Consider the following 12,265-nt stretch of genomic DNA (forward strand, 5'->3'; position numbering starts at 1 on the left):
TCGGATTACATAAACATTCCCCGGCACCTTTAAAACCCAAATCACTTTCACCTCAGATTTAGACCTCTTGTCGCAACACTTGCGTTTCTGATTCTTTTATACCTTTGAAGCATTTACCAGTCTCTTAGCTCCCAGCTTACATTGCTGGAAAACTTTCATTTGTAGAACAAGGGGAAAAAATATCAATACTTGGTTTCTTGCCATATATTAATACTTCCCTGTCCCACATTGCCTAACATAATATCTTTATGTGAGGATGTGCTCTGCTTAGTTAAGAGCCACGGAAACCTTCCCTGCATTAGTCACGGTGCCTAGAACCAAGTGCTAACCTTTATGGCATGCCAAGAACTACTTGGGAACAAACACAGACTTTGCTGGTACAGTGCAGTTCCAGCTACTCTGGCACCAACCATGTTGACAGGTGTCCTCCAACATTCAAATGTCAAGGCACTGTTAATTGCAATTTATCATGCCTTTCCTGTCTGCAAATGTCTGCTACTTGAGATGGAATATAAAATGGGCGTAGAAAAAGAGTTACAGCTGTAAAAAAAAAAAGAAAAAAAAAAAAAAGAAGAAGGTACACAAACACCTGAACTACCCAACGGAATTCTACCTCCCCCTAATCTGCTTTAAAACAAAACAAATAAAATTGTTCCAGATTGAGAAGGAAAAGAACACTCCAGCCACGGTGCAAAGTGGCTGCATGGTCTTTTAAACATCAATCGAAGGAACACAAAGCTCATTACTTAGAGAGGCTGACAGCACCAAAAGGCAGATGTTTGCCATATCTGCTGGAGTGCAGAGATGAATATTTGTGCTGTTTTTTGCTGGTGCCAGCCAGAATATCTTCCTCCTCATCAAGACAGACAATCCACTGGCTGAGTGACTGCATGTTTCCATAATCATATTTATGAAAACACTCCCTGCAGAAACAAAATCTGCCAACTGTACACAATGTCTGATAGTTACAGGATGCTTGCAAGCCTATAAGGAAATAGCCCATAGGACTCATCATCCTCCCTCTCCTGCCAGGTGATCAAATGTATTTCCCATGTAGCAGGTCAGGGGTATTTCACTTTGAGACCTGGCCACAGAAGACCAATCATTGCAGAAGCTTTCTCAGGCATCTTTTATATGAGGCAGGTTTAACCAAGTGCAATAGTCCATGAAAGTCAATCTAAAGATTTGATATCATGGTAGCTGGCTTAATAGATAAAGGGTTAAACTGAAAGCTTCCTCTTACTATGCATTTCAGATCCTGCAGAGAAATAATCATCATTTGATCCTCTCCAGACCTGGAATTAAGTGTCACTAATCACCTTATATGGAGCACCAGTAGTAAGACACTGATTTGTGCCAGTTCTGATGCCTCCTGTACCCACTACAAACACTGGGAGCAATAAACATGTATCAGATGACATTATTTGGTCCACGGGTTATTTTTCTACCATAATTATGTCAGTACAGTGAACCTTTAAAACACAAAGGACTTACTTCAAATTTCAGCTGCTTCTTGGAACTTGTGCGTGTGTCACTTTCTTTTTCTGCTTTCTTTTCATCTCCACTGCAAACTCCATCTGTCTTCTCTGGAGGCAAAGCCACTGCGAAAAGCATATTTAAGGAAAAATGCTTATAAGGAAATGTCAAAGCAGTCTCATATTTGCAAATCTGTCTTTATATTTAGGGTGAAATTGGTATCAGCAAACTTGTATGAGGGGATCATTATACTTGATTTGCTTTTGTGTTCACTACACATCTGGGATAATTTCAGCAGACAATCTACCAACAGCTTTTGGTACACAGCCTCTCCTACAAACATCACTAGAGTCACAGGAAGTTCAAACACAGTATTATGAGAATATAAAATAGCAGAACTGTTACTGCAAATAAGTTGAATAATTTGCAAAATATTGAAAGTTTCTGACATATTGCAGAAACCCATCACATTCACCAGCAGTGAGTGAAGTAATGAAGCTGAAATAAAGCCCTCATTCTGCTCCAGCTTCACTCTTCAAATACACACAAAGCTTCATACCTTCCAAGAAGGTAACACTACCTGCCAAAAAGGTTAAGCTGCCTTTTTTCAGTGCATGAAATAGCATATTTAGCTCCAGTTTCAAGTTAAAACATAAGGTACTTGCATAAATCAATAGCACCCATAAAGAGCATCAATATTAATATCTATCATAACATATATCAGATATATAACAGAAAAATGCACACTTTTCATGTGGATTAAAAGACAAATGCCTAGAACTTAAGAGCTCTTCTTTGGCTTCTGTAGGAGCATTCAGCCTTGCACATGAGGAAACCCTATATCTGAAGAAAACTAATTCTATTGTCATGAGCATTATGAAAATATACAAAGACTTTTTAACCCTAATCTCAGACTTTAAGACATAATTTCTCACACATCCATACACCTCTGCCAGTGTTATGCCCATATTCCATTACATATAGCAGCAATCCTTCCAATTCCCCAAAACCCAGCAACATTGCAAAAACACAGGTCCTAAAGTCAGCATTTTCTTCTCTCACACTGCAGAATTTGCATCTACCCAAAGCCTTTATCCTAATGCTGTGTCAGGAACTGCTTCTTGGGGATGCCTTTGGTAGTAGCATCTCATAAGTGCCAGGTGAATCAAGTCAGAATCCTTACAAAAAAGGTGGCATGATGGTCCCCTCCAGTTCAGAGTGACCCATTTCAAGCTGGGTTTACAGGTTCTCCCGCTGTTCCACACTGCTGAGCTGCCTCCCAACCATTCTTCCAGGAAAGCAAGTCACTGACATGCTAGAAGCTAAGATACTCTATTAGCCAGCTTCCAGGACTTCCTTTTATGCTTAAAATAGGAAAATAAGCTTCAAGAAACCAACCAACCAACAACAACAACAAAAACCAAAAACAAAACCAAACAAACAAAATAAAAAACCCAAAGAAAAACTCTTACAAATCCCATTACCACAGCTTCATACTCTCCAGAGTATGAATTCCAGAGGATTTCTGCCCCAACATTTACATTGTCACACTCCAATCCATACCACAGTCTCATTTATTTCTTTAAATTTAACATTATTCTATTACTTTTGTTTGTTTACAAAACTGTGGTATGCTGTATAAGATGGATGTACAGTAAAGAAAAAGGAATAAAGTAGAAATGCTGACCTTGGGAATTCCCTGTCGTTGATACTCACTGGAGGTTTTGATGTTACACTAACACCAGCTTCCCAACACACCCATGTAATTTGCATTATACCAATGCAGTAGTGTTTATTGTACACATGTTGACATACTTTGATTTCTACTCCAAGTCATGTTAGAATTCCTTACACCAAACATAACCAACTAGGAAGGTCAGACAAAGGAAGACAAAGCAGTTTCACAAGTTTCTTTCCAGATTCTTTTAATCTGGTGTTACTGGACGAGGAGGGACTGTTTCTTAGGAGGTTTTTGTATAGTGTTTATCACAGGTAAGACAGGTATTAAAATAAGTATTATTTCCAACAATAACTTTGAAGTATAAATGACAAAGTACTGTTACTTTACACTCACTTTGTCCACAAATACAACTCCACATTCCTAGAAGTTCAAAGCTGAGGTCACAAAAAGACCCCCAAACAACAAAAGACATTTATTTGTCTACTTCAGTCCAGCTTTGTTTCTTCATTCTAAAATCAACAAGGAATGACAAGGTAACCTGGGCCTTCATAAGAAGGACAGTTACACTGATAGTGGGTCTTCATAGCTATTGGACACACCCCTAGATCTGCAGTGCCTCATCTGTACCAGTGATTAGTACTCCACATGCACAGTTAGAACCTGATAAAAACTTCTGTAAAAGAGGCTTTTGCAATCCCTCCCAGTCTTGCTCTAGGGAATGTGAAATAAATGAAAGCTGAGCTAGTATGACTGCTAGCTTCTTTGGGACAGTGAACAGACATTTGGGAAAAAAATATTTACTCCTGTTATCACACATTTTTTAAATGTTTAAAAGTACATGACAGCCAAAATACTTCCACAGTGGTCTTTTATCTGTTGGGGTCAGTATCCCAATGACAATGGCATGGCAGACTGCATTAGGCATAGCAATGTGAGGCAGATCCTGTATGAGGCCACTATTCCCTGCCAGAGTGTCCTTTTCTGGGTGTTCTGTCAAAATAAAGTGTCCTACTGAGCATTCCCACCTTTCTACCACCATGCTCCTGCACTGTGCTGAAAACCTCTGGCATAAGCATAGAGCACCAGAGTTCCCCAGTCCACCAGGTGCTTCAGAGAGGAGCTGCACAGAGTTAGCTTCTGCTGCCAGGAGCAGCCCTTCCCCTGGTACACTTAACAACTTCTCTGGATGTACAGTTTGTGTGCTCAGACAGGAAGCTTTCATTTTAATGTATAATTTATGTAACAGAGGAAAAAATTGCACTGACAAATTAGTCTTCTCAAAAAACAAGGGTTCAACTACTGGGGAAGGAGGGGATACATCTTGCAGTACACTCCTTGGGAGACTTTAAATACTGTATGCCAGAAATTATCCTCTTTGAGCTTTGCTGACCTTTGATCTGAAGAACTTATTGGCCTTGCTGCTCCAGGGAATTATCCTTTGAAATCAGTTACTCATTTTGGAGCTCAAATGAAATGGGGAAATCTGGTGATCTCATCCTGATGTCAAGTTCCATTCAGCAAAGAAAAATGAAATCTAACTGAGGAAACTTTAAAAGGCAATATGGAGATACTAAAATAGTATTTACAAGTGATCAAATAATGTGTCTGTGCATATATGCCAATGTGCCTTATCCAAACCAAATGAACAATTTAAAATACATAGTGTTTTGTCTGAGAGGAGAAGAAGTAGTGTTTGGTATCTTGCTGCTATACTTAGTTTTGACTACTGACGTGCTCAATTTCATGAGGGATACAAACACATGCAGAGCCTACTTATAAATAAAATGAGAATGTCTGCTTGGGACAGTTAAAACTGGCAGCCTGTAAACAGAGATCCACCAGTGAGCCACATGCCAAGGTTCAGATATATTCAGAATGTGAACTTCCTTTCAGCTCTGCCAATAATATTAAACCAGACCAGACAAGATAGCTATCTCAAAGGAGTGTGGAGAATTAATAGACTTGTGTTTCCAAAGTCTAGGTCATCAGAAATAGGTCTGCATACAATGCATCATCTGTGCAAAAATACTTACCTACCTCTCTGCTCAGATAACAAGTCCTGACAAAAAGAACATGCTATATAGACAAATACACAGAGAAACATACCCTTGTTGTGGGAATCCACAACTGGAGGGGAAAAAAGTGTATGTATTGCTTCTCATGGGAATAACCATATGTTCTCAAAAACAATGTTCCCTTAACAGAATGTTTCATGAATTGAAATATTGCATATGTTTTCTTTATTATGTTCTTCTCTTGTTCATTATTAATGGTCTTGTATTCACTTTTATAACCTTAAGACACTATAAAAATGCGTCTGGACAATATTTGAAATTGGAAAGACAATAAAGGAAAAATATTAACTTGGAAAAATTGTGAAATACCATTCTTTCACAAAAAACAAACTGACTGGCTTAAGTGTACTAGCAGATGTTTCTCTCTACAATTGTTAATTACTACCACCCAATTGCTCATAATTGAAGTGGGGGAGGAAAAGAGTGAGAGAATGAACACCAGTTTAAAGATATTAAGACTCATCCCAGAAGAATTAAGCCTTTTTTCAGGGCTTTTTTTCCCATTCCTAAGGAAAGGGGGTAATAATTCAAAATGCTCCTTAGGAATCACCAAATTGTCCCAGAAATGAGGTAAACTGATTGCTGTTCTCTGTGTATTGAATGAGGTTAGAATAGTAACCTTCAGGCAGAAAAAACATTTTTCTTTTCCCTTCATCCTGCATCTGACAATAAGGGAGAAAAAAGCAAAAGAGAGCTGCACTCAGGTGGAAAAGTGACTGTTGAAGCTTTCACCCTCACTCAGTGGTGTCATTCCACACTTCTCAAAGGCTCATTCCAGCAAAGGACAATGTGCTTTGTCAAATTATCTGCCTTCTCAAAGTAAGGACAGCTTCACTCTGGTTTACAACCATATTTTGCATTTCAGTCAGATGGATTAACAGGATCTTGAGGTCAGAATCAAAGGGTTCAACTCTGCTGAATGTCCAAGTCTGGGCTACCAACTCCAAATTTTGCACAGCAGTTAGGAGAACTCAGGCTAAATAGACAAACAACTTCAGAACCTCTTTGGAAGGACAGCCATTCCAAAAGGTATGGGATTGCTGCATCACCTTAATTCAAAAAGCAGAATTATGGGAGAATCTGTGCAATTCCACAGTGGTGAATTATGACTGGACATTGCCAGTGATGTTTTGGTCATTACTGGGAGAAACCAGAGTAAAGGTAAAATTGGAGAATTGACAAAAATTCCGCCCATGAATGTTAGCACCTGTCACACATGAAACCAAACCTCTGAAGTGAGATATTATTAGATTTCCTCTCATTTTGGATAGACTGGAGTCCACAATTCTTTAAAACTACTACCAGAAGCAAAGGCACAGAATTGTCTCTACGTGGGGAAAAGAACAACAAACCACACACTAGAATCTGAGATGTGTGGGGGAGTAGGATAAAAGCAAAATTTAAAAATTACCTATTAAGACAAGGAGGGGAAGTCATAAGCACTTCTATAACAGGTCAAATTGAACTTCAGCTGGTGGAATTGAGTGTCAAAGAGCTGGCCAAGCTCAGTAGTAAAACTCCTATGGACATCACCAGGGTCAGGGTTTCCTTTCCAATTTACAGACCTAGCAGATGCAGCAGGACTTAGAGACTATGAGAACCAAAGGGATAGAAAGAAAATTAATTTCATTGTTTTATCTGAGGTCTCTGATGTCTAAGTTATCTGGTTCTGCCAACATTTTTCTCATTGCAAATCAGGTTTGACAAACATTACTGACATTCCTCTCCGACTGCGCAACAGCCAGAGCAATAACAACCACGTTTGAAAGTCTAAATTGAGGAGAAGTCCTTTAATTAACAATTACATTCACATTCAGATTTCACTTTTAAATTCTCCTGGAGGCCATGGATTAAGAAACATCACCCTGTTAAACACACACTATTTTATTCCACTGATTTGATTGAAATATATCCCTGATGGAGATAACTTTGCTTGAGCTAAGGCCCTCTTCTCCAGTGGCAAATGAACACAGGGAGAACGGGATCAGGGAGGAACATTCCTGTTCCACAGCCACCAGAACAAGCACATAGAAAAACAGGCTGGTCCTGGGTCAGAGCCAGAAGTATGTATTTAGCTTTCCCTGACTGAAAGCTGAAGCTGATGAATTAGACACACCCTTCAAAACAACAAAGATCAAGCTGCCTTCTCTGAAACTTACTGTAGGGAAATTAATTGTCCATTTTACATCCAGTGGGACAAGTCAAAACCAAGTTAGAGAAAGCTGTACTAGCAGTGCCTCCTACCAATCTGGGATGGGTATTTCAACCTGAAAATATGGATAGAACCCATGTTCTTCTATTTCATGGTTTCTTGTTGACAGTCACAACACAAATTAAAGACTCAGCTGCACACCATAGGGGAAAAAAGAACCACAATGCCACAAGACCTACTGCCAGCACCTGACCAGGAGGAGACAGAGCAGAGGAGTAGTGGCTCAGACCTTGTGACAGCTTGCAAAAAAAAAAACAAAAAACAACCAGACAACCAAAATATATTTTAATTATTCAGGTATGGTTCTAACAGTAACAGACAAGACACTACTAGGACAGTGAGGAATGGCTAAACTGAAATTCACTCAAAAATTTAGACAACAGTTACTCTCCTGAATGGAATTTAGTCAAACTCACAGGTCTGTGCAACTACCACCTCCCTTAAAGGTTCAATTCCTTTTGCCAATCCCAATAATTTGACATTTCTAAGTAGAAATATTTCCAAACTATGATGCAGATACACAGGTTTCTATCTAGGTCTGGCTTTGTTGGTTTTGGGCTTTGTTTTTGTTTTGTTTGGTTTTTGTTTTTTTTTAATATTATGCTGGGGAGGGGGGGGTGGGTGTTTTTACTATTTCCTTACAAATAATATTTTATACAAAAGATACAAATACAAAAGACAATATGGTCTCTCTCTGCTATCCAGGTTGTAACTCATACATGCATAAACACTAAACCTAGATTTCTCACACTCTCTCTGGAGTGAGTTTGCTAAAGGGGGGGAGTTTGCTGAATTTTGCCAGATTATGATTCCCTTTTCCAATTAGTTCCTCAACTGGCTGTATTTTATCAACAGAAACTGCCAGATTAAATGCCTTACTTGACCATCTTCACCCAAAACACTTTGATGTTCAGTTCTCAAGCTTCAAGATACCTTTTGGATGAAGATCAGACAGCACTAAACAGAATTACTAATTAATTAAGCAAAGTTAAATTTTAAACACTGTTTGTTGTGTTAGCCAAAAGCCTGAACAGAACAGTCTTTTTTTTTTTTTCCTTCCTCATTGGAGATCAAAGAAGATAATTTCTCATTCCCCACCCCTATTAAAAAAAAAAAAAAAAAAAAAAAAAGAGAAAGGAGGGGAAAATGGGAAGATGAAAACAGGGAAGCATCTCCCAGCTTTGGTCAGAATTGTTCAGGATGATACCTGTAGATTTCTGTTTGATCAGTGGACATATCAAAATCTACACGAACAGAATGCAACCTGTAGTATCATTTATCATGGGTATGTGTTCCTTCAGTGAAAACTGTCAGTGTCATATGGACCACTTACCACTTTCTTACAGTATTGTACATCCCTGGGGCTTTGAACGGGCCTGTGAAGTGTTGAATTCTGTTACAGAACAGGGACAGATGGGGGACACCAACTGATCACTTGTGACTTAAAAGGAAAAAGACCTCTCTTTTCTAAAGCTGGTCCTACACGGATTTTGGTTAGTAACTGGTAACAATTTTGCTTTTTAAAAATCCATTCTCAGTGTAAGTTGTGGGCAGGCATGTTCACATAGGATTTTCTGTCTTAAATTTCTTTTGCCTTTGTCTCCCTGGATCTTTTCCCCCTGAGATTCACAAGGGAAGAGAAAGAAGAAAAGAACCCAGCCCCTGCACTACCCTTTATTCAAATGAAGACTGAGTAGGTAATGTTATTAATAATGTAGGCTTTGATATTAACTCACTCTCATCTGACTTAAATGTTCAATAAGAAAAAAGTGCTTCCACCACCTTTGCTGTGATAACAGCACCTCTAAAGGTATCTGAACTGTAATTTTCAATTCATCAGAACTGCTTCCCATGAGAATGAATGTCACTTTGACCCTCACAAAAATAACTTTTATAGAGAGCAATGTTGTCAACCTATGGTGTAACAATATTTTGGCTGTGACGAATTGTTACAGATCTGACAACTCTTTAATAGTTAATATTCAGTAGTAGGTTCAGTGTTCCCATCTTCACAGCCATACATATTACACTGCGGGGGGGGGGGGGGGGGGGAAGTGTGTGGATAATGGAGGCTGATCCACAAAACAAGAAGAAAGCATTCCTGTGATTAATATGTGTAGCCCAGCACATGCATGTGCACATATGTCTCTTTCCCTTTTCATATTTATGCATGGGTGAGTAATGGTACTGAGATGATACATCACATACTGCTTAACATGCAGAGAAATAAATTTCATCAAGGCTTGACCCAACCACCCAAAGCCTGAAGAGTACAGAGAACCAGACTTCAGCTTTATGCCTCCACATCCTTAGGATGGACTCTAACTCCCTCCTAAAAATATCTTTCATGCACAGAGTCCAGGGCTGCCTTGGCTTCCCTCAGCAGCTGCCGTGCCAGCACCGAGCCCTGAGTGCAGCCCTGGCTGCCAGGCACAGAAATGCTCTCCACTCCTCCAGAGCCCTCTGAAAATTCCTGGGGTAGCAGCACTTTTACTTCTGGATATTTCAGTTTACAGCTACTATTCCTTTCCTCTCTTTCTGTTACCTTTGCAGTTTTAAATCCTTCTTGGTACAAAGTTGAGAACTCTGGATGATGTATTTTATTGGTGAAAGGACCTGGATTGCTGGACCAGATTTATAAAGCAAGAAAAAACTGATTGCTGGTAGTATTTTGGGGTTTTTGTTGGTTTTATTTTTTTTTTTTTTGGAGACTGGGGGTTGGGACTTTCCATGTAACAAGAGCGGCTGGACTCCAAGCTCTTTCAAAAGCAGAAATGTTGCTTCAGGTTCATTTCCACAACCCCACAGTGCTACATTTATTATTTGCCTTTACTCACAAACTAGTTGTGGTTACAAAAAAAAGCTTGTCTTCCAAACAAATGACATTTTATCTCTTTCTCCACAGGAGAATAAGGTTGACTGCTACTTGTGCTTTGAGGTTTGGATATGATTGAGATGAAACATCTGTTAAGAAAAAAGGTGTGGGGGGACTTTCTTCTGCTAAAAATATCATGCCTTTTTTTTTTCCACCAAACTTGAAACATGTGATGAAATTCAACTTTTAAAATATAACCCTGGAGCTACTTGAAACTATAAAAGTCTCCTCAGTATCTGAGGCAAGTCAGAATTTCCACTGTTCAAGCTGGGCTTTTATGAAGAGCAGACTTTAGAAAAACCTGTAATCTGTCTAGGTAACAAAGGGCACTTGTTCTGCCTGGTGAGGTAAAACTTTGGGTTTCTGTAGCTACTGCAGCAGAAGTGGAGTTGAAACACACAAAAGCACCCTGACTGATACACACTTTGAATTTGGAACAGCAACTGGCAAAGCAACATGCTTGTCATGGAAATTGCCTCCACAGCTCTGCATCAGCACACCCACGCTTGCAGGGTTCAGAGGGTGGCTGTGGCTGAACTAACCAGCACAGGCTCAGCCTCCTGTCTAACTTTGCATCTATCAGGCAAGCCATCTGCATAAAACAACTGCTCCTAAATTCAGTCCCAGAGATGTAGGAAGTATTCAATCCTGTCATAACGTGTGCCCACACATGAGACACTCCAAGACATGAAATCCCTATGGGCAGGAGAGAAGGGCATTAACAGAATCACACACATGGCATCTAAACAAAAACCTTTTGCAGAAAGCTACCAAAACCCAGCAAAGGCAGCACTCAAGCTCAGCTGCCTGGCTCTGTCACAGGTCAGTGAAACACACGATAATTTGCAACATCAGGAATATTTGGGAGCTGCAGCAAGACATATTGCCTATTAAAAGCAATGTTTAAGGTTTCAAAAAATGAGCTAAAAATGCATGCAGTGTTTCATGTAAAGGCAAGGGATCTGAAACATATATATTGTCTTCTGAAATACCAAAGGCTAAAATTTCTTTCAATTATAAGGGCAAAAAAAAGGAATAATTCCAGGAACACCAGCACGAGAGTGTTATCTAGTCCAAAATCTTTGACTGGAAATATGCACTAGCTTCACATGGATGAAAAAAAAAATAGAAAAAAAAAGAAAATTAAAGAGAGAGTCACAAGAGAGTCAGAGAAGAACGGCATTTTGAATCACTTTTCAAAAACATGTTTAATAAAACCTCCATGAACTGTGGTCAAAGCTACAAGAAAAATAACTGGTAATAATCGTTGCTGGGAAATTAAAAGTAGAAAAGGACCTTTGTTCAAGTAGAATAAATGAAACCACTGGTATTCATCATGTTTCCAGAGAGATTGTTTTCAAACTCCTGACTTGTTCCTGTATTTCATTCTTTGTTCTTGGTGATGGATGTCCTGGGGCAAAGTTGAAGTACATTATCATGCTGCTGCCCATGTACAGTAATGCAGCTCTATCTCTGACCACAGACCCAGGATCCTCTCTCACAGGTACACCTGAGCCCAGCTCTGCCCAGGCACAGCTGAGCTGGCACCCAGGCACAGGCAGGAGAGCCCCGGGCAGGAGCGACTCCTGGCTGGGCTCAGGCTTTGCCAGGTGTGCCCACAGGGTGGGCAGCTGGAGCTGAGCTGGCACAGCCTGGCTTGCTCTGCACTCAGGGTGGCTGTGACCCATCCTGAACCAGCAGCTCACCCAGTCAGTGAGCACACAGCACTGAGGCCCAGCCCTTTCAAGCTGCATGGACAAACCACAAACCTCATATATCTGGCACAAATCTCAGCACTGCTACAGGGTACCTTCCCTCAGCTTCACTCCTTGGGTGAGCAACCCCTTGGGTGCTGACAGTCTGCTGCCTGACATCCACCACGATGCCTCGCTCACTTTTGGGATGCCAAAGGCAAATCCAAGAGCCTTCCTGCCTTTGATGAGATC

At 40.0% G+C, this 12,265-nt stretch overlaps 1 protein-coding gene across 1 annotated transcript in view; it reads right to left on the reverse strand.

The window, feature by feature from the left end:
* NKD1 (NKD inhibitor of WNT signaling pathway 1) overlaps window positions 1–12,265 on the reverse strand; it is a 104,358-nt gene that overhangs the window by 15,715 nt on the left and 76,378 nt on the right. The window contains exon 5 of the mRNA XM_062499819.1: window positions 1,495–1,601. Within this exon, the coding sequence (XP_062355803.1) occupies window positions 1,495–1,601 (107 nt within the window). The remainder of the gene's footprint in view (window positions 1–1,494; window positions 1,602–12,265) is intronic.

Source organism: Cinclus cinclus, chromosome 11, assembly GCF_963662255.1.
Source record: "Cinclus cinclus chromosome 11, bCinCin1.1, whole genome shotgun sequence".
NCBI lineage: Eukaryota > Metazoa > Chordata > Aves > Passeriformes > Cinclidae > Cinclus > Cinclus cinclus.